At 40.0% G+C, this 24,266-nt stretch overlaps 1 protein-coding gene across 1 annotated transcript; it reads right to left on the minus strand.

The window, feature by feature from the left end:
* Positions 1-1,745: 1,745 nt before the first annotated feature.
* LOC145442363 (uncharacterized) lies at positions 1,746-24,221 on the minus strand. Its single transcript, XM_080320264.1, has 6 exons — positions 23,983-24,221; positions 17,708-19,135; positions 11,656-11,960; positions 5,003-5,107; positions 4,622-4,744; positions 1,746-2,114 (listed from the first exon to the last, which is right to left on the minus strand). Exons 1-6 carry the CDS (start codon positions 24,053-24,055, stop codon positions 1,947-1,949), a joined length of 2,202 nt encoding a protein of 733 aa, XP_080176390.1. The 5' UTR covers positions 24,056-24,221; the 3' UTR covers positions 1,746-1,946.
* Positions 24,222-24,266: the final 45 nt, after the last annotated feature.

Genomic DNA, 24,266 nt, shown 5'->3' on the forward strand with positions numbered 1-24,266 from the left:
GTTTCTGTATTATTCCCAATGTTTCGGTATAATTCACGAAGGCTGAATGTGCATTTGTTACAACTCCTAAGACGCAGTGTTGGGATCAAGTCACTACCTTCGAGTCACGAGTCATCTCGAGTCATTGCACATTTTGACTCGAGTCAAGTCAAGTCAATCAATTTTCGAAAGTGACTCGAGTCAAGTCAAGTCACTCGATTTTTGGAGGTGACTCGAGTCAAGTCGAGTCAAGTCAAGTCAAGTCACGAGTCAAGTCACAATTCAAGTCAAGTTGCCTTTTTGAAGTATGAGGCATGATTACGTCATTGCATTTTGCATGCTGTCTAAAATACAGATTGAGCGGTCATTGATTCTGAACCAATTAGCGAATATAAGGTAAATATAAGCGCAATAAGGCGCTGTATCGCTCACATATACGTAGAACTGCTAAATTACGTAAGTGATTGAACAGCCTCAGTTTATAGTTACCAGCCAAAATAGAGAATAGAGAAACGAATTGACAAGATGCAATACATTATCATTTTACAAATTGATATGATACAATTCAAACCTACGCTAATGGCTGAGGACTATATCAACTGTATTTGAATTCAATTTCAATAAAACAAGAGCTTTAGTTCAGGAAAGAACAGAGAACAGAAATAGACATTTTGGTATTAAATTACTTTACTGTATTAGTTTACGACAACGTAATCTGCAAGTTTCGATCACTCCGTTTGCAGTCAATTTATGTGTGCGACAACAATGGAGGTTCAGTAAAGCGCACAATCACTGAAAGATTGGTCACTCTCACGGGTTACACCAGCATTTAGCGAACAGTCCGGCCATATGCAAGATACAGGGATTTTTATCGACACCGATTACTTGATGACTTGAAATTGACTCGTGAATTTTGCTCCGAGTCACGAGTCAATCCACATTTTTGATACGCCGAGTCAAGTTAAGTCAAGTCATTTTAGCAAAGTGACTCGAGTCAAGTCAAGTCATACGAAAAAGGTGACTCGAGTCTGACTCGAGTCAAGTCATGACTCGAGTCATCCCAACACTGCTAAGACGTTGTCATTTTGGAGACTGCCACACATTAGGATTCTTTTTGAGCAACCTATAAGAATCTGTAATTCACTTGAATTATGAATCGGGATTCCTAACTCCTACAGTAATCCATGGTAACAGTATCACGGCAATACACAACGCTACCGAAAGTAGGCCTACGAAGATAAGGCTGTTTCTCCTGATCGATAGTGAGATACTTTCTCTACCTTGCCAAGTAATCTTTTCTCACTTCGTAAGGATGTTAAAAGTTCCGAAGATTTCTATTCCAAGTCCGAAAGCTTATGTCAGATCAATAACTTATTCTGATAAACTACTCTACTTCCTGAATCATCTTCGATTTCATCATCTTCATCATTAGCCTGCTATCCCTAAGATCTTCATCTTGATCCAAATTATCTAGCGTATAGGAGTTTCAAGTTACACTGGATAAACTGAATGGGGCATTGGACCTATTGCTGATAGTGAATGTAATATTTATTTTTCTTGCCATATCCTGGAGTTTGCACCAAATATGTGTGTGAAATATCCTCGGATGATTGCATCCTCTAATCAAAAAAGGTTGCAGGCATCGGCCTATAGGTCAATACCAGTACCTTTTTTCTTGGCAATTCAATTGAGCTTTTGGCTGTATAACTTAATATGTGGTGAAAGTGTGGATTTTTATATGGTATCGAAAAGTAATATGGTATGTATGTTTCTTCATCTATCCTGCGATTATACACAATCGATTCTTGCATACTGAAAATCACATCTTGGAACTTGTTATATTGTTTGACTATGTTTTACGCATTCGAACAACGAAAAATATACTTCCGGTGAAAGCAGAAGAAAGCCAAATAGTAGAACCTGACAAACGTGAGGCATATGGTAATAGTGAACCATAAGCTATAAGTTTAAAAATATAAACTTTCGTCACTAACCTTTTCCAATTTAGACTTCGATAATTCCGGTAACTCTTTTTTGTTGGCATATAGATGTTCAAGAAATTTAGCTTCGAACAATAATCCCAAATATAACACCGACGGGAGGTTGGGACTCACTTTAAATACTAGCGCGGATTCCTGTGATAAGCAAATGTTGTTAGTTACGTCAATAATCTCCTAACATCGAGATTGTTATTGCAGAATACCCTTTCAAGCATAACTTCTAGAACAGGGTGACCAATCTACGGCCGTAGTAGACCAATGATTTTGCGTCCGTTAGCACGTATATCAACAAGCAACATTCAATTCGAATTTACGACTTGACCCGCCAGCCGTCATGCAGGATAAATGGAATGAGCAAGATCAAGTTCGTCATTACTTGAATATATCTAAAAAATCGACAGTCAGTGATATTTTCGGGATATTTATATAACTTGAAAATAAAAATTTCGCACTTCGTGGAATAATTTTAGGTATCACCAGAAAATGAATCGCATTAGCGTCGCTGGCAACCGCCGAATAAATGGAATGATCAATGATGAAGTTCGTAATTACACGAAAATATTTCGCAAATTAACAGTCAATCCACAAAAGTATTGAGTATTATTTTTGGAATATTTATTCAACTTGGAAAATTTTCGGGTATCAGGAAACAGGTAAACAAATCGCATTAGAGCTCGCTGGCAACCTCCAAAGATATTTCAATAAATGTGCGAAGCAGCAGCATGCAGCCGCGACCTAAACTCATGTTAGAAGTTGCATATATTCTAAAGATGATGTAAAACTCCGGAAGGTTCAGGTTTGTGCGAACGCGAACCTTTTTGGACGGTTATGCGTGAACCCGTACGTGAACCTATGACGTCACGTGACGTCATATTGACAATTCCAATTATAAATTTCAGCGAAGTGATATATTAATGTACATTGTACATGTACACGACAGCCTACCTATCGACGACTCGGGCCACATTATGCCACAATGCTGACGTTTCAAACGTCACCAAATGTATCAATTGGGGCAATCAAATGATAAAATAATCCATCGCTTTACACCCAATTTTGTCGCGGACTTGCAAGGGAATATAAACTTGCGCTTTAACGGTCCACGCCATACCGGACAATGTATTCGGCGTCTGACTATTGCTACATTGATGTTGAGCAGAGTGTAAAACGGGTTTCTTCCGATATTAGCCCTTCAACAAGTTATTCATTAGTCAACACCCCAATCGCGCGGATTTGGTTTTTATGATACAATAAACATATAAAATCAAGACGGTTCCCGTACGCCAGGTAGATTTTTATATAAGAGAACGATGTCTTCTTTATACCAATTTCAGTGATTGTTTAAATAAGCATCATTGTCTGACTATCTACTTGTAGCGTATTTCGCTCTTGATGTCGTGTGATTGCGGATCAAGCTCAGAACAGACAGTCACTGAATATTCACGAACGGAAAGCTTGATATTTCGAGCAAACTTTTGAAACAAAGCAAGAAAATATTTTGAGATTGGCAAGCTACATGCTCGTTTAGTGTTGTTGTTTTATGCAGCTAGCGCCATAGTAACCCGAAGTTGATATGCAAAGAATTTCAACCAAAGATGTTGTAATGACGTAAAAATTGTAATTGTTTGTTTGTTTTGCTTTATCGACATAACAACAGTGGCGCTTTTCGCCTAGTAAGGCCATGTGCCCCACGACAGTAATATTTGTAATAATTCATTGTCTTTGATTTTTCGTCATCTTCCGGGCGACTTTTCACACTCGCACTCTTTCACATCGTTTTTCATGCGTCCGTGTGCATATCGAAGACCAATATCGAAGACCAAAAAGTCTGTACTGCCGACTTTTTGGCGCGGCTCACCTACATCTGGGCTTTTCAATGTACTGCGACTGCAGTGAGTTCAGCGATGAGGAGCCCAGCGATACCTCCGACACATAGAAGTTGGTCCGAACCGGGATTCGAACCACTGCCATTGGTGTCGTGACGCTGGTGCGTAACCAACTGCTCCACTAGCTTCCCCGAAAACATTGTAATTGAAAAGGTTCACAATGCAGAAACTACCAAGGTTCGTTTGTGCACCAGAACCTCTAAATTTTTTAGGTTCACACACAGAACGCTATTCACACCATTCCTAGTAAATTCCACTTTTGCTTCACTCTTGATGTGGCATGATTCCTGCGTTAGTGTCGACTACACCAGCAACATGTATCGCTAATCGCAGAGGTGGATTGTGGATGTGTACATTGGATCCGTATACCCGATGGCTTGATTTGGTCCCGAATATAGTAGGCTACATACAATTATTAGATTATTAATTAGTCGAGCGATCACCTTACGCGATTCTAGCGTGAAATATTTCCAATAGTCAAGTCCTAAACCCTTAATACCGACCGATTTTCGAGGTCTTTCCTGTCCTTAAAACATGGGGCCGCCAGACAATGGCCACTTCTGAAAACGGTCGTTGGAGTTAAAACAAAAGGTTAAGAACCACTGGGATATAGCGTTCGGCTCTCGGTTGGTTTAATGTGGTCGAAAATAGGTTCGAATGGCTTTGTATACTGCAGGTAGCGGTGGAAATATCGAAGACCAATTTCATTCATCGGCATGGAATTGTTGCTACAGTTCAATAATTGTTATATCCAACCTTTACGTTGAAGTACCCTTCAAATTTAATGATGGGAAATCTCTCACTCTGGCAAATTATATTGATGACATCTTTTTCGTTCTCCAATTCAATGTAATATCCTTCTGCAGTTAACACGAGAACCTGGATATTGTCGAGATGGAAAGTTTGAGATCGTGAATACTATCGGTCATCGACCAAAACCGTGACGTCTTATCACAGATACATTGACGACATAGATTCCAAGACATCGGCAATACCGTAAATCGTAAATGGAACATTTTTGAAAATACACCAGATAACGGAAGTGAAACATAGAACGGATTCATCGTTCTTCAACGGCTTCATCGGTCAATATAATAGCTTTACTACTTGTCTGCTGAATAATGTGATCAAACCCACTTCCCAATCCAATTTTCCAGATTGCGATCTAATCCGACTATGTCCAAGAAGTGAACGCACGGCTGTTGCTGTCGAATTGTTGCCTGTCAAACGTACTTCTTTCACCTGGAACGATGAACATGGTTTATGAAATGTTGAGAAGAGTTCAGTCCGACAGTCGGTGTGAAATCGAAATCAGCGGTCTCGACATCCAAAGTCACTGAGCCAGAATCCTATCTATTGTTGGATGATCTAGCCACAATTTAGTCGACATTACAATACGATATCTCGTAATCCGTGATTTTAGGAATCTTGTCTGTGCATAAAAATTTCCTGCCTGACTTATAACACTGAGCGATATGAAACGAATACGGCTCGTAGACTGGAAAACTGGACAATATGAACATGTTAGGTGTGAGCATGGGAACAAATAGCATGCGATGCTGAAGTATGCAATACTTCTGCATGTGAGATGAAGTTTGGGTCAATCATGTTTTTGTCAGAGCAAATAGGTCTCGTTCGAATCTGGACAACACTCATCACACATGAGTGGCGAATAGGTAGAAGTATGGTAAATGAACTCTTAATTTGTAAAATTTCAAGCCACAAATGCGGATATGGAGTCCACTATGGCAGATGCAGAGGGGGCCTTTCGTGCTTTAAATATAGGAAGCTCGTCACCAAACATATCTCCCTCATGTTCGGCTGCCTTTTACACATGATGAGTAAATTTTCGTTCTCCGCGCATTGTGTATTGCTACTGCATCCGACACATGCATACATATTAATAATATTATTAATAATAATTCAAGGCTTTTCAGTGGCGGTTATAGCCTTTTTCAGGCCTTGTGCACCGCGACATGGATACAGTTCAGTCATTGTCTTTTTCAGTATCTTCGACTTCTTGCATCGTTCTTCAATCGCTTTGTAATCGTTCACTTTCATATCACTCTTCACTCTCCCATGCATTCAACTTCGGGTCTCGGATGCCGACTTTTGGCAGCGTACGTGGTATACTGTGTTTCTGGGCATTTTTTCAAGACGCTGTTAGTACAGTGGGATCATCGATGAGAAGCCCAGATAAACCTCCGAAACATAGAAATCAGCCCGCACAAGGATTCGAACCAACCACCATTGGTGACGCAGCGCAGGCGATTTACACACTGGAACACTCGCATCCCCATACATACATATAGATATCAAACTCCTGAAATATTGCAACGGACGAACAATGAAGCATTACTGCTTATCGTGTGGCTGGTGGGATTGCTTCAAATGCCAATCGTTTCCGAAATGATCTCGACTATATTTAGTCAAATAACGGCTGAGCAGCGTATATATTTTTTGGATTAACTTATTATCAGGGCGATTTTTTTCACATTTGAAATAAAAAATAATTGACGCAATAATTAGGAATTATGACAGTTCTCGAAATTAAAAATCTTAATTTTGACACAATTTCGACCCCCAACGAACTAAACTAGTGAAATTACGCAAAAGAACACATCCAGCAGCAAAAGGTTTCAGTACGATGAAGGGTAGTTTTGGTAATTGGGTATATTGAAAACAACACATCGTTATCTAATTGAAGCAGAGCATGAGTAACCGCAAAGGTTATGATAATTCAAGCCGTCGCTTCGGCAACTGTTGGACAGCATGCAGGCACAACTATCGTATTAACGATATAAATTTGAGTTGGTGGGATCAATTTCATATGCTAATGGAAGGATATTAGAAACAGTCTTAGTTTTTTACTTTCGTTTCTCTATAATTGTGCCTACGTAACTTATTTTTCAGTTCAAGCTTTCTTTTAGATACATTTCTCGTATCGGAAGACAAAATGGTGTCGCTTGGGCTCCTCTTCCCCCGCCGTTGCCTTTCTTACGGCGACAAAAAAGCCCAGTAAAAGAGCCGACGAAAGAAAGCACTCACAAGGAATGGAAAGAACTAGTAGAAAGGGCCGCGGCTTCCAAAAAAAAGATCAACATCGAAAAGAACTGTGACATCGGGCACTCTAGGCCGAGGTGGATGTTAGAGTAAAGGATCGCTACTGATGCGTGTCGTTCGACATCCTCCTATCTGCCCATGACATCGCATTGTGTCTTATCGCATTGTACATTGTGTGTGACTTGTTCAGATAAAAATAATAACCCAACGACGTTATGATGTTATGAATTCATTTTGGTTTGAATTAGGGTATCGATCAAATGCTATTGTCGCACTGATTCCTAAAATCCGAATATTAACAATGTCAGAGCACCAGAACCCCCTCAAATTTGCCAACGAATGTGAAATTCGACTTTGTTACGTTCAATGACAACGCAGAAAACAGTAGCGAGGTGAGGCACAGACGAATCTGACTCTCTCACTATTCGCTAACAATCGGATATTCGCAGCACAGTGAAACACGCTATTGATTTCGGAAACCTGCAGTATTGTATACATCGTGGAATTACGACCGCCAATTCGTAAGGCGGAGCAAATACATTCCATTACTGATGTAGCCGTAACCCATAATGTATTTTCCCTCCATTCCTACCTTAAATTGCGGTATGTAATAGCTACTTACACAGTCTGCGTTGTTTCTTTGTTTGTTGCATTTATGATCTCTTCGAATACAACTGTCATTTATTACACCAGGCCGATATCCTACATCTTCCCCTTTCTAAGATTTTGTAAGACACATCTTTCGCGGATCAGATCCCGAGGCGGAGCCTATAGATTGCCTGCGTCTGAAGATGGCTAATGTGATAAGAAACAGGTCGCCATCTCAATCAGCTAAACTTTCGTTTATCCTTCCATAATTTTCGTCGAGCAATCTCTATTAAAATGTCTGAATATTTCACTAAAGGGACAAATTGAAATATGTATTATCGAATTGCAACGGCTATCAGGGTGCCGAGAAAACGCTTTCGCCCATCCGATTTTTTCGCTTCTGTTGTTATTACCATATTTGTATGTGTGAGCGTATCCTCATCAGGTACTTTACTTTACTTCAACCCTTAAAATAGTCGGTTCAACATCAATACCACAGATATTTCGTCAAAGGAGCCATATTTACCCTACATTTTCAATTTTCAATGTCACTCCACTATGACGTCATAATTCGATATTCGTGATGCCATGGCTTGAAAAAAAACATGTGTTAAATGGGGCCTTGTTTTAATTTGATTTTTGTTTTAAATGCAACCCTATTGTACGTGCGTGTGGGGGAAGGGGTCAGTGTCTCACCAGTCACAAACATCATCGCACGTCACTGCATCGTACGGGTAAGTTAGTCGACACGACGAAGCTTATCTGATCCTTGTGCTATCGGCATTTACGCATGTACTTAACCCTCATAAGTTAGAAAGTTACCTCTAAAGTTTGTATAATTTCCGACCACTTTTACTTTCCTGGCCAATTACACTCCTGACTGCTTGATAGTTGAGAGTATGGAAATCTTCCCATCATACACAAGCTTCTTTACATATGGTGATATTTAACGCGATTCGTTCTAATTACACTACCAATTTCAATTATTTTTTTTCGGTTTGGGTTTTGACAACTGATTTTGGCTAATTTTGGGGCGTTGAATCCGAAAATGGTGTCAGATTTTCTCTATCACATCACGTTATTGAGATATGAAATATCCCTAATTAAAAAAAAAATTTGACTCCCATCTGTTTTCAAAACAAGGAATTCTGGTGCAATAAACACTGTTTCATTTGCAATAATCCAGCTTTAATTAGCAAACAAGCATTCAATATTATAATTCAAACAATTTGCGCTGTCTTTATTAAAATTTCAAGCTTTTGAATAAAGACAGGCATGCAAAAGAGCAACTCCCAAAGCTGGTACAAGCGTGACATTTTATCGCAATGAACAATGAAATAAGAGTATGAGAGTATCAAAACATCAAAACCGTTCTCGAAAAGCTGAAGTACCATGACCATGGCTGGCTCATCTGTCTAGATTTGACAATGGTGAACTTTTTGCTGGGGCAACAAAGTTACTACGCCGAATACCCATGTTTCCTATGCTACTAGGAGGCTAAGGATCAGCACTGGAACAAAGAAGAGTGGCCTTCAAGGCTCACCTTGACGCCTGGAGCGATTTTTTTTGACATGTAAAAAAAAGTCAAAATAAGGTCAAAATTTTAGCGTTAAGTCAAAAAATGTCAAAATTGTTTACAAAGACAAAATTTTTTGCAACCTGCATTTCGTTTGTATTGTAGATTTTGCGCAATCGGTGATCTTATCGTTTGACAATTTACAGCTTGTAGCCTACTTTATAGCCTACCGTTGCAAACGGCGCATTGTCTGGTCATTGCGATCATATACAGTCAAATGAAACAAATTGGTTGACACGGTGTTATGCTCAACGTACCGCGATATCTTAAGTGAAGCAAGACTGCGTGGGCATTGCATAGTTCTTACAAAAATTGAGATGTACACCATTGTAAGAACGAACGAATACGGTGTGTCACCAGCAGTGTACGCACGCACAACTTCAGTGTTGTCAGCCAACAGCTGCTACAGTTGAACGTTCTTTCTCCATTCTTCTTGTTGCCGTTTGTATATTCATGGTGTTTGTCGACTAAAATGGTCATTTACACGAGGCCGATACTCCTTATTTTCGATTCCGTATCCGCCGAGTATCTGCCGACTTGTAACACGGCCCACTTCTATGCTTTTTGTAAGTCACCGCTTACGCGGATGAGATGGCGAGGAGGAACCTAGATAAACCTTCATCACTTTGTTAGGAATTCTGGAGTCGACCTCGGTCGGACTAGAACCCACAACCCATTGGTGTTGTAGCTGTGGATTATCCCACTACGCTATCTCGCCACATCTCCATCCTTGGCCAGCTACTTAGTAAAGACAGATACTTTTTACCCGAGAATCAGGGATATCTAGAACTAGATATTTAGATATCCCTGCCGAGAATGTAGGAAAGTATCTTTCGTGGTATTACAACAAATTTTAATTATTTTTACCAAACTACGTCATGTACTGGAATTCATCATAGGGCCAGATTTTGTTAAAATAATATTTTGTTATGTAAAAATTTGTCAGTTTTTGAGTCAGAAAAGTTTTTTCAGGGAAAACTACTTCGTAAGGACAGACAGTTCAAACCAGTTCTACCATTTTTTGGGAAAACACCTAATTTGCATACGTTAGGTCAAAATTTGGTCAAGATTTAGTTTTTTTAAGTCAAAAAATGTCAAAATTTTGATTTTTTAGGTCAAAATCTTTCGTTTTTTAGGTAAAAAAAATCGCCCTAGTAATCAGTTTGTTGATATCAATAAGATCATCTTGCCTCCTCTTCACATCAAACTTGGTCTCATGAAACAATATGTAAAAGTTTTGGATCGTGAAGGGGAGTGTTTTAAGGATATATATATGTTATGATTTTCTAGTCTCAGTGAAGAGGAAAAAGAACTGGGATTTTCAATGGACCTGAAATTAGACAATCGTTAAAGGATTAAAATCTTGCATATAATCAATGCTGCCATTCGATGCTAGAGCTTGGAATGCTTTCGGTGCTGTTTTTTAGGAAACAGAAAAGCAGAAAATTATAAAGATCTCTTAAGGGAGCAACTGCTTAGTTTTGAAGATTTATTGGCATGCAGGATGAGCATCAAAGTTAACGATTTGAAGAGATATGCGGATTAGTTTCCAGAACACCTTGGGAAAGTTAGTGAAGAACAGGATGAACGTTTCCGCCAAGATATTAAAATTATGCAGGCACGTTATCAAGGTCGATGGAATTTATAGATTGATTTGTGTTTCTCACACCAGTGAGAATCCGGTACGAGCAAGGACAAGTACACAGTCGCCACCTGTACCTGGATTTTCATATGATAGCCGAATATTGCTGGAGTTGGAAAAGAAAAATTCCAGATGCTGCTCGTAAAATAAAGTCCCTCAAAAGAGCATTTTTAAGCTTATAAGTGAAGAGTTCATATTTTATGAAAGCTCTTTTTGGATTGTTTCTGAACTCGCCATGCCCAAGGCCCTGTCTTCAGAATTTCTGCACTTCATTGGAATGTCTATGTGCATATTGTGTGAACTCTATGCTATAATTCAGATAATACCTTGTTACTTTCCTATCGACATGTTCGTCAGCATAATGTAGCTTTTGATTTTATTATGGTTGCTCTTTTGCATGCCTATTTTCTATTCCGGGGCAGAAAATTTTTATAGAGACAATGCCAATTTGTGTGAATCTAATATAGAATGCTTGTTTGCTAATTAAAGCTGGATTATTGCAGGTAAACCAGTGTTTATTGCATCATAATTCCTTGTTTCGACAACAGAGGGGGGTCAAAAATTGATTTTTTTTTAATTAGGGATATTTCATATCTCAAAAAGGTGATGTGATAGAGAAAATCTGAGGTCATTTTCGGATTCAGCACCCGAAAATTAGCCAAAATCAGTTGTCAAAACCCAAACCTGAAATATTGTGTAGACCAGTGTTATTTAGCTTACACAGCCTATATATTAATTCTGCCACATTATCATGTCATTCCTTTGTGACGTCTTCAAGCCCGCATGCCCGCACACGCACGAAAAAGTAGCGTTCAGCGCCTTTGACGGACCCCTGATAAATTACTGCTGCACTAACGCCTGTGAGTTCGTATTTACCTACCGCACGATATTCGATTGCAGTTCTTTTGTGCATAAGCTTACATGTATTCGATCTCTCAGACATCCCGTAATGATCGCCAAAAGTTCATCGTTGATTTCGCAGTACGACAAATTGAAGAAATTCAAATGTTTAGTCCTTGCCGCCAGCGATCCAACGATATGAGCTTCATCGCGACTCAACGAGATCTGAGATGCGTTAATCACGGAGAGTTGTTTGATAACCACGTCGTCGTCTGTTTCGTAAATTGCCGCATACAGTTCCATACGAACGTGACTGTCCTCATTCTTATCAAGTAGCAAATGAATCGATCGAGAAAGAACTTTTTGTTTCAGCCATCGATTTGAGACTGTCAGGCAAATAAATACACTCACAAAATGTCGTTGAAAGCGGGTGAATATAGATACGTGTTACGCAGAGACATATCGGCAGGGATGAAAGGCATAATTGCCCAAATGTCTTCGACTCGGACGTCTGTTTTCACTTTGCGACTCAATAAATCCATGGCATCATGTCATTGTTGTAAAATATCGAATCTCGGCCTATCGCTCAAATTACCAAATGCTCTCGGCAGATTTTACCCATTACTACGATGCCAAGTGTGCGAAGACCATCAGTCACAAACTCAAAATGGATAAAGACTGACTTTTCCAACTTGAAAGGCGCCGCGGGTCATAATCTCTGAACAGGTATGAGCTATAGGCCTACGGTTTTACGGCGGTTTAACGGCACTGCGTCAATCAATGAACTGTTTTGCTATGAAACTTGGGTAATGTATAAATTTACTTTAAAACTGAAAAATTCAGATATCATGATGACGACTAGGGTTTTGATTTCATATATGAGCCACACCCGATGATTGTGAACGGTCAGCAGCAACTAAAAACTCTGTATTGGGTCAAATTTGTCGTCAGTTATATCAAGATCGTTTGAAAATGTTCGTCTGCCTGTGGTGAAATTGAGGACGATTATTTTCTATTCCCTTTGTGACTTTGTTGAGATAAGGGACAAATTGCGTTGCCTATTCTAAAATGCTTCCGATCACGAAACTTCAGTTTAATGGCCTCTGATCAAGTCCTGAACACGGATAATCTGTAACCTCTTGTAGCATAATACTGAGAACCGTATGTTTCGTTCTGAATGCAATAGTTGCAAAGCAGTTGATACATCGGGTTCGGTCATTATACTCCGAAACAAAACAGTACCCGAGTGTCCATGAAATAGTCTGATTTATGGTCTGCTCCCGCATTTTTCATGTTGTAATAAATGAGCGCAACTTAAATTGAGGCCTGTACGGGTATTCGAATGCAATACGCAGTATGGATGCTAAAATACTGAGCGCCCAATAAGTCAGTGAAACGGCATCGCTGTTGGCGGATCGGTGATGGTTTATATCAGTGATTCTTAACCTTGTCTCCAGCGTCCCCCAGGTGGCGATTTGGATTTTGAAGGGGGCGGAAACGCTCAGTGGGCTAAAAGGGGGCGCTGGACTCAGGGGGCGGTATGGGGGCGGGGGACTGACGAAAAATGACATCGCAGTAGATGATGTAGTAAGGTCATATCATTATATAGTGGAAAAATAGTTCTATATATATCCCTGAGTTTTCATTGCAAACTAACAATGAGGGCCGAGTTCAAGTTTCGCAAGTTTCGCAAGTTTCATGCGATTGATGAGTGCATCTATCGAATCGTAAGCCTAGTATTGGTATATCGCGGATATGACAGGCATCACTGTCATTATGTTGGATGATACATCAAAAGACAAGTTGAGTCCAATCATAGTTTGTCGAATCATAAAGCATTCAGTCCTCACGAAACTTACACACATGCGACAGACGAACGGTCGACTTTAGTTGAAAGCAGTGCTTTTCAACCTTTTTGAGCTCCATTCGCACTTTTTTTTTGAAAAATAATTTCATTCGCACCAGTCAGCCGAAATTTAGTACACGGAAAGAAAATGAAGAAACTTATCCCTTTTGTATTCGAAGAGCTTGTTAGCTTCTTGGAGGTACAGAGCTTCATTATTTTGCATTCAGCGACTCCCTTGTTCTCAAGAAGTTCGTTGCATTTTCCGAGGGGTATTGTGCAGTGATTTCCTTGGAAGCTTAAAGGGCGAACCCAAGAACAATATTCACTCGCAACAATATCACTTTGCCACTAAATCCACATGTTACGTCATCGCGATGTGAATGTGTTTGCATTTAGAACGCACAAAATAGTGAAACTGTACTTGAATCGTAGCATCAATATTGCGACTAGCACCTTTGATTCATTTTTCTGACAACATTCGAAAAGATGCTTCGAGTACTAAGGTATGTTAGATAGGGTTACTATACGTCCTCATTTAGGAGGATTTGTCCTCCTTTTTCGGGTTTTTGAAAATGTCCTCCGAGGACGCCTAAATGTCCTCCTTTTTGTGATTTTGTCCTCTTTTAAGGAATTTGTCAAATTTATAGCAAAATTCGACTGAGATGCCGTAAATCAGAACCGAAGTGGCGCTCCGGAGGGTATTTCGGGAGCTGAGCCAAAGTTGACCTTTTTTTAATTTTAGTCCTCCTTTCCCAATTCCAAAATATGGTAACGCTAATGCTGGTCGATTGGAGGGTACGGTGGGCGTTAAAATCAGGAATACATTGCTATACAAACCCTCACAATCCGATTAATTGATAACTGTATTTATGGATAAGCTTATAGGCTAATTCACTTCTAATCTATGCAGTACACAAATCAACATATCTTTCAATAACAACGTTCGGCATCCTTGTGTTGTCAAAGCCAACACTTTCACCTTCTTGAAAAATTATTACTCACATAAGATTCATGTGTTATATCGGCCCGGGTAGCCAACGGCGGAATGGCTCCTATAAGTCAATCGTACAATATTGGAAAACTGACTGAAATAATGCCAAATTATCTGTACTATCCCACATATCCTTATACATAAAGAGTAATAAGGTTCAACAGTCTAATTAAGCTTAAATTAGGCTGCATAAGGAATATCGTAAGACATACGGCTTGGTGGATTTTATTTTGCTCTGCAGAGGGTGCTCACTGCTCACTGCTCATCTGCTCAAGCTAAACCTGTAGAGGTCGGAGTATTACAAAGTTTTTAGTACAAAGGCGGTACAAACACGAACTAGGCAAACTTTTCCTATGGATCAACAACCTTAGTGGAATCACCACTATGTTATATATAGGCATAAGCCTTTACGATCCAGGCCATTGCACTGGTCAGTAGGTAAACTGCCCAGTGACTTAATAATTCGATGTGATGTGAGATAAATATTCATTGGACGTAAGACACTAATTTGCCTACACTAATTTTATTTATAGCAGCCACTAATCCTTGGTTAGGTGCATGAGTAAACAACACTTGTTATAGATCTAATGTGCTAATTGTTATAGCTGAAGAAACGCTAAATTCTACTGTTAACAAACATGAATGTGTGTTAAAATTCCAATATTTTTCATTCAAATATGCCAAATGTCAACGTTGGCATCAGCTACTATTACCAACATTCCTACAAGGTCCGTATACAATATCAACACACGGTGGATGTTTCCGAGCAAGTGAGCAACTGATACCGATTGAACTCCTTCTTTTTTCCATGCAGTGACGTATTCCTCTTGCACGGAAATATTATCTCAAACTTTGCATTATGCACGCATCGGGAGCGTTCCTCACTTGTGAACTAGAAAAGCCTAGCTACCAACAAGTTTTTAGAATTGCTTCCAAACGACAAAATTTACGTGCTCACTGTACTTAATATCGTGTTTATTTGAATTATTCCACGTCGGAAAAAGTGAGAAACATGGACAATTTTCATTCGCACTCATCCGGATTTTTCATTCGCACCATTCGCACCACTCTTGCCGTTCGCACTCATCCGGGTTTTTCATTCGCACCATTCGCACCACGCCCGCCATTCGCACTGAAATTATTTTCATTCGCACTAGTGCGAACCGTCACACAGGTTGAAAAGCACTGGTTGAAAGTATTTTTGATTTATTGATAGGCTGTGGCAAGTGAGAGACGTTCATTGTAGCAGCCTATCATACAGACGCATTACGCAATCTTTCACCAGCAACTTGGCCTCCCTTTCTCACCCCTTGGCAATGATTCTCTCCGAAAATCTCATCATTCGGCATGGTAAGTTATGCGGATTAGGCAACTCCTGTATGGCGGATAGTTCCACTGCATTCGATCCTTCCAAATGAATGAATTATTTGGTCCTGGTTAACGTATACAGTAGGGATGGTGTGAACGTGAGGTTCACGTTTGCGTCCTGTGTGTGAACTTCGGAAATTTAGAGGTTCGCGTTCACAACAGAACCTTAGCAGGTTCTGCACGGTGACCCTTTTTCATATATTACAATCTTCACGTCATTATAACATCTTTCGATCAAATTTATTGCATTTCAACTGCGGGCCACTCTATGCATGGCGCTGGCAGTATAAAAAATCAACACTAAACGAGCATACACTTTGACAATCTCTAAAGTTTTACTTGCTTTGTTTCAAAGGTTTCCTCGAAATATCCAGCTTTCCGTTTGCGAAAATTTAGTGACTCTCTGCTGTGACCTTGACCCGCAATCACACAACATCACGAGCGAGATGTGTAGTTAGTGAATGATGCTTATTCAACTATATCAATGAGATTGATATCGTTTTCTAGCAGGCGTGCGGGGTCAAACTTGACTTCATATTTTTACTGTATCATTAAAACCAAATCCGTGCGATTGAGGTGTTGGCTACTGCTGTATAACTTGTTAATTGGGTAATATCGGCCGCAAGTATATAGAAACCCGTTTCACACTCTGCTCAATATCAATGTAGCAATACTCAGATGCTGAATTCATTGTCCGGTCTGGCCTCGACCGTTAAGGCGTAAGCTTATACTCCCTGGTAAGTCCTTGTCGAAATCGCTGGCTAAGCGACGAAAGATATTGATTTTATCGGAATATTATATCCTTTGATTGCCTCAGTTGATACATTTAGCGACGTTTAAAACGCCAATATGTACTTCAGCATTATGTGGCCTGAGTCGTCGCTGGGTATCGTGTACACTGTACAGTAGGGCTGTTCAAAAATGACTTTTTTTCCTGAATGTTGTTGGCTACGTGATTAAATCGTTAGGTTGCCTTAAAAAACGACGCTCACGAAATTTGAATTCATTCCAACCAATATTCGCTGGTTTCGTAGAGTTTGAAAATTTTGAATTTGCCCAAAAACGCAAAAAAATTTTTTTTTTCAAATTTTTCTGCCAACCCCATGAAATTGTTGGACTGTCTTCAAAAACTATGCAAAACAAATTTGACTTAATTCCAAGCCGTAGAAGTGGAGTTATTCTAGTTTTTCGATGATAATTCTTGGATTATCCACCGATCATGGATAATCCCAGAATTATCGAATAAAAACGGCCCTACTGTACAGTGTACACACTCGTGGCCGTTCTCTTTTTCATTTAAAGGTCCTGGAATCTACGATCATAAAGCTACGAAAGCCGATTCTCTGTCGCCAGAAGGAACGCCTCTACACTCTTGGAATATTTCATTAATGTTATGTGTTGTGTTTTCGGTTATTTATAACCGAATATGTACTCGTTAACATTTGTTTTGTACCGTTACTACCGTATCTAGCCCGTCTACTAGTTGTTTGTTTTTGTTATTATTACGTCATACAGACAAAATAGTTCTTACATTTCGAATTTGATTCACCCCATCACTAACGTTCGCTACTGATGAGAGTTAGTCGAAAAGCTTTTAGCGAATAAATTAACGTTAGTGTACACACTGTGTCACAATAATATAGGCTAGGGATTGGAATTGACAATATGACGTCACGAGGTTCACGTTCGCGTTCACACAGAACCTTTGAAAAAGGTTCGAGTTCACACGAACCTGAACCTTTCAGAGGCTCACACCATCCCTAGTATACAGGACATGGATATGATCATTCAGCAGTAGCCTACTTCAAGCGAATCCACCGGAATAATTATGTCACGACAAAAATGTCCTGCATGAAGGACGACGTACTACGACTGCATTTCTGAAAAAACGTACATCACCGAAAACAATATTATACGCCATGACTCACCTTCATGAAGATGATCCCGCGAGGTATCGTAAATGATACCGCACACGGATCTGCGGACAGCCAACCATCGCTCTTTGTGAAGGTGTTTATAGTTGAAGCTCATGAACTTTACAAGCGCCATTTCAGCTACAAAGTCCGCTGCAAGAAATTCGTGCAGACTTTGATAACAGAAAACGAAACTGAAATCGCCCTCCAATTGATTGCAACAGATGAGTTTATTTCCAGTAACCTTTATCATGAGATCACGAACTTCCTCTTTTGAAATTTTAAACATTCTCAAATCGTTTTCATTGAATACCATTCTTTCTTCTTTTACACCACGATAGGCTATCGCTTTCAATTTCTTGATAACTTCGACGATATCCGCAACTTTTTTAATGTTTTTCACGCCAATCAGAGTTGATATGATTTTTTGGTAAAGTCCTGTGACCGTCATAGGAGGGGATTTATTCGGATCATTGGCCATTATAACGGCGGTTGAGATCAGAAAGACAGGAACGGATAATAAATTGAGTAGCCATGGTGACATCCTGGCTATCTTTTCCCACACTTTATCCCCATCCGGACCTATCATAAACACGAAGAGCTTCTGTGCGTCGTCTAACGTCAGACCAGAAAGCGTGATGATGTCGGCAGGTCGCGCTCCTGCGCGTAACTCCGAGATTTCAAATTCTCGCGAAGAGATGACGATCTTTGTATCCTTTAGTAGATTACGTGATAGAATATTGTACATGATCGTTGCTGCGTCGGTTAGGGTGGATGAATTTATGATAGTGTCGCTCCTGTTATTGATTTGCCACGAAGCCTGATCGAAACCGTTGAAGAATAAAAGTGATTCTGATTGATTGTTGAGCAACCACTGATATGCATGCTCTTCATCGACTTCATTCCAACAGAGGCCGCCGAATAGAAATTTAGATGGTTTCATTATTCCCATATCTTGTATGTCTTTTATTTCTATGTAATGTATCAATTTGTATTTGAGCTGACAGGGGTCTGAAATGTATTCTGTATTGGAAAGTGAATGATCCAAGGCCCTTTTAGCGATTCTGCGAATGAGAGTTGTTTTCCCCGATCCCGCAGACCCAACTATGGCGGTGATTGAACTTTCATCCTTGATATATCGTTCAAAAACTTCATCAATCGTACTGAATTTTTGGTCATCAAGTTTTTGTTGCAATCCTACCTCCATCGTAAATTGATTTTTCACCAATTGCTTCTTTTGTCGCAAAAAACATTTTCTACTTACTGAGACCTCCGTGTTCCGCAACTTTTCACAATTGCATTTGTAATATTCTAAACCACTGACATGCCTCATCTGAGGATGAACTTCGAAATCCGGTTTCCTGAGGTTCTCGGCCCACATGTTTTCAAGAATTCTGTCCGCCGTCTTTCGCGATGCATTTTCGTTGATGTAACTAATCAGAGCTAAAGAAAGATAACATTGTTCTTGATTCGTCACAAATGACTAATGAAAACGATAACATGTCATCTGTTGATTCTACTCTTTTCTTTGCGAACACTTCCATATCCATGACATTCACTATCTACTATGGCTAACATATTTTGGAAAGCTGAAAAAAGGACACTTGTTCAAAATTTTCAGCCTTGCAATACCGGAGGAAAATCCTGAAAAAATGGTAAATTTTTTGCACTTCGTGGTCGGTTGACTAAAAAAAGAGAAAAAGTCAGCTTTGCTGCTCGGCTCCCGCAATAGCCGGCCCAGCATTACTTCAGTGCTGATTTACTGTATCTCAATCCAATTTGCCCCTATATTTAACTGAAATTCTCAAAAAAGAGGACAAAATATCAAAAAAGTGGACAAATCCTCTTAAACTAGAGCGTATGGTAACCCTACTATATGCATGGGGACGATAACCAGGAGTGAGTGTGCCAATAGAGGGGCGAAGCACCAAAGCAGGGGTTACGACATGATGTGCGAAATTATACGATGTTCTGTCATATTCGCGAGAAGTTACTTTACTATGAAACGGATTGGTTGGCGAATGCGATTGTGAAACCTCAGAAGAATTATTGGGCATTTCAATATTCAACTTGACGGTGTAAAGTCTGGAAGTAATATAAAAAATCAAGATCGAGATACTTCTACTTTATCAACTCGTGACTATCTACCGATAATAAAGTCACTATCGCTCGCATCTGGCAGAAAATGTCAACAATCATCAACTATTCAACTGAATGTTAAATATACTTTGCGAGTGGGGCTGTGTACAACATAATCTTCAATCAATCTAGAGGGAATCTATACATGGACTATGGACTTCAAAACATCGCGCCAAATATATCGATATTCACAAATAATGGCTCTGAACCTTCTCGCAAACAAAAATGACACTTTGAAAAGGTTCCTAGCCGGCCATAGTCAAATAACTGCATTTGTATCTGCCATTCGCGAAATATTGCATTCAACTTTTCCGCACACAAAGCATAAAACATACTGTAAGCATTGGCAGTTTGGGTGAATAGTCATCGATTACACCTTTTCTCTGGTAAATAAGAGGATTTGGATTCAATCTGTTCTGGCCGCGACGTTTCGTCATTGAACAATATGTCAATCACTGGGTGAAGCTATCGCGCTAAATAGCTGTAATATTTCCAAAACATAAAATCCCAAGGGGCATTAGCACCAGTCTGCACCTCCTGGTTACGTTCATGTTTATGCTGTTATGTTATTTGATGATTAGCAGCTTTTTGAAGTGCACGGAGTCATAGGCGCCGACTTTTTTTTTTACGAGGTGGCCTCATAACTGTTCCATATCGATGACGTCATCGTCGCACTAAAACGCACTTTACTACATGCTGCTGGTTTACGTGCAGCGTTAAATTATTCGTGTGGCGTTTTAATACCGGCCCTGTGATCGTTATTATCAAACCATGCAGTCGAGTTATTACGGTAAATGGAATCTTAAAACGGTACGAGTACGATCGTACGAAAATATAACTGCGCTACTAGTCTGTCCGACGGAATGCACCGAACCGAAATCAGAATTTACGTCACTGAGAGTTTGGTGTTGTATCAATGTTATTCACGCGTAATGTGCTGTGGTGTGAGTAACTAAATACGCTACGCCCTGGCCTGGCAAGTTCGCAATTAACACATGACAACTCTTGAACATGCGATTTCAAGCAGACAATAATGATGATGACGCGAAATCGCGCAGCCAATCAAGAGTTGTCTATTGCGATTGCTCGCTTCGCGTTGATTACCTCGCATCGCGGCAATTGTTTGCAGATTAAAATAGCGATTTTGGCGGCATTGTTACATTTCCGCTTTACGTTCGTGAAGTATTTTGGGAGTACATCGGTCAATTCATAAATTCAATTTGCATGTCGATGGCCGCCAACACATACTAATTGACTTACGTGTTGACAACTGCACAAATTTCCTTCTACGGCCGCTGGTTGGCTACCCCTGGGCTAGAACTAATTGCACTTCCGTGCGCATGTCGCGATCTTATCAATAGAAATTCACCGGCTACCAAATGTCCAATAGTTTAATATTCGATATTGTTGTTCTCAATACGAGTACATCCAGAAATCAAGTTGATCGGAATAAAGAAGGTTGCCTGTTCAAACGAATCGAATAAAATCAGAATTTGTGCCACCCAGAATCTCGTTATGCATCAATATTTGACAATGGCATGGCATCGCCTACTGCACGTTAATAACGAAAGGAACACTGAGAAATGACTTCGTGCAAATGTATCAAGTCGAAAACAAAAAATATGGATGGTTGCAAACGAGAAAGCGTGTGTTCTAATCAGTATCGCTACGAATGGGTTTTGCGTTTGATATAGTATTGAGAAGTATTAGTCGCGTCAATTGTTTACTCATTATATCGGTGTTTTATTGCTGCATTTTCTGATTTATCTCACTGGCAAAGCCTTCTTAGAGAAACGAATATGCGCAGAAATTACGAAAATACGATTACGAAGACTATCGCACGAAGCTAGCTAGCTTAAGAATGGTTTTGTAAACGAATGTGGGCGCACATCATTTAGATTTTAGAAAAGCAGATCGTCTATTTGGGCGGATGGTCGGGAGAGGAGATCTAGGATGGTGTTCATGTTGACGATTTTACGCGTATGATAAGCTTGCCAATTAGTCCGGAAGTGCTGTCAATTATAGAGTCCCTGATCTCTGGTGAACAATTAAATACGCGCTCGTATTACGCAGCCTCAATGACAGTTTTGGCAAATCAAAATGTCCCAACTTGACGGCACTGATTTCAGGTGGTTCAGACCTGTGTAGTTTTTTAGAGCTCAATCCATGATACACATCTTCTGATAGTTACGTTCAAGTATTAGCGGGAATCAATTACGCACGTTAAAGTCTCTTTGCAGCGATTCGATGTTATCCAGTTTTGCGATGTGGCTCTTTAATTAATGTAACATAAAACGATCACCAATTAGCGTAAACTCGACCGCATTGTCTCCAAACCAGCGAGAGATAGAAGCCAAAGCATGCTAGGTCCGAGACGCGATAGGTAAGCCAGCAATGGTATCTTTCGCACCAGGCCTATCGCAGATGCTCAATGCTCATTGCTCATGTATATGCCAGCGATGACATCGTGTACGCCAGGCCGAAGCTGCCAATACAGATGCGATTGCGCAGGCAAGCGATGGTTTAGTGTGAGCTGAGCCTATTGCAGATCTAGGCTTGTTCGAGACGCGATAAATCGGGCTAGCGACGATTGCCACGCTCACGGGAATGAATGACCTAATTTCGCGACCATTTCAGCGGGAGATCGTCAAAGAATCTTCTTACTAATTGACAACATGCTTCTCGTAAACCGGCCCCGCGGAACAATGATAATACAATTATTGAATTGCAACTGGATATTAGAGTTAGAATGGTCGTTTCAAAATGACTTGGTTTCGCGTTTTAAAAGGTTTCGTTCCCCGAAAGCCCCCTGGCTCCGTGTATCGAACTCGACGACGTCTCTAACGAGGTCGCGTCGATTCGCTTGATTATTAATTATTGGTCACTAATCATTTGGACGTTCGGGCATTGTGTACGAGGTGGCCGCCATCTCGTAAATGTGGTTACGAGGTGGCGCAGCCATAGCCGCAGCCGCGTAAGTCGGCGCCTATGCACGGAGTCACCCTAAATGGAAAGTTGGTATATATAGAGCTTTCGGATCGTGTCGATAGTTCTATCAATAACTGAATTCTAGTACGATTCAACAAAACGATTCTTGTACTCAGTGTTTCCGTTGTAGTGTGTGGAATTGTCTGTAGCAAGTTGGAATTTCACACTTAATGACCATACATTGAGTTCATATACATACCACCAGTACCGCTACCTGTATATTCACGACACGGTAGCAATTCCGCATATAATATCAAAAACGCAGCATTAAATGCAGTTTCCTATTTTACATTTTAGTTGCATATATTTCTCGTAATTGAAAATCCATAGGGTTATTTTTGATATTCGAAGGTTCGCCTGCCCGCAGCATATGTTTCGGAAGTGTTACCGGTTTGCGAGGTCAAAAAAGTTTCGAACCACTGCTCCACTGCGTTGAGTCACCAATAGGCATTGTTAATTGGAGATAGTACTGAGCATTTGCCATGGAAAGTATTGACAGATAATGTATTGCGTATGTTGAGCGGGTGCATAAATCTGCATTCAGTGACAGCCAGACTGTTCAGAGTCAAGTGTACCTGTTTGATGCTGGTGTGATCAGACTAGATGACCTTCACGGTCTTATCGATCATTCCTATCTTATACCGAATACTGTGCATGCATATTCTCTGTACCACCAACACTGCCGTTTGTTATGTATTTTGATTGGATGAAAATAAAGACACTCTCTCTCTCTCTCTCTCTCTCTCTCTCTCATTGAACAACGATGACCGTTTCATTTAAAACACGCTCATTACCATTAGTAATGCCGAATGAGAATTCATTTTGGCCTGCAAGACTTGCTTCCCTTTCAGCTTTCATAATGTAGTTGTTCTCATGACTTTGATCTCCTGCTACTACGTTAACAGAGCCGTTTATAATATTTGGTTGACAATTTTACCTGCAGATCCTGAGAAATTCGGGAATATTGTAATGTATGCGATGTTTCGATGCATATTCCTATAATAGTACTACATCTTGATAGGATTATCGAAACTTCTCATTATCTCGTTTACCTGTAGTTGATCACCTAACAAAATATATCATAATAAAAATAATATACCAGTTTGTATATGGATAATTGTGATGGAATGAATAGCAACTCCAATATTTTAGGATCTACTTACATCTTTCCGGGAATGATAAGGATGTTGGTACTCCATCAACACCAGAATTCCCATCTTTACCGCCTTTCGCCATGATAACGATCTTGTGATATAATATAGGTATCGTATCAAACAATACTGAAAAGGCAGGGAAAGCGATTACGCCATATAATAATTCTTCTATCTGAATAACACGTCGAGGTCAGGCATCCGAATTGAGTCTTTGGATTTAGCAGCTGTTGGCACGCAATTATTGCAAGTCTCACCGTGCATGTGGAACTGGATTTCTAATGAAAACAATGTTT

Source organism: Botryllus schlosseri, chromosome 1, assembly GCF_051294905.1.
Source record: "Botryllus schlosseri isolate E-star chromosome 1, Bs_hap1, whole genome shotgun sequence".
NCBI lineage: Eukaryota > Metazoa > Chordata > Ascidiacea > Stolidobranchia > Styelidae > Botryllus > Botryllus schlosseri.

What these genes read in the sequence shown, in the direction of transcription:
- LOC145442363 (XM_080320264.1), bottom strand. Translation starts at nt 24,055, where the DNA reads ATGGCGAAAGGCGGTAAAGATGGGAATTCTGGTGTTGATGGAGTACCA. An exon ending in GCGGGATCATCTTCATGAAG is followed by an intron (nt 11,961 to 17,707) that starts GTGAGTCATGGC and finishes TTTGCCTGACAG; the next exon opens with TCTCAAATCGATGGCTGAAA. An exon ending in AAGGGTACTTCAACGTAAAG is followed by an intron (nt 2,115 to 4,621) that starts GTTGGATATAAC and finishes TGCTTATCACAG; the next exon opens with GAATCCGCGCTAGTATTTAA.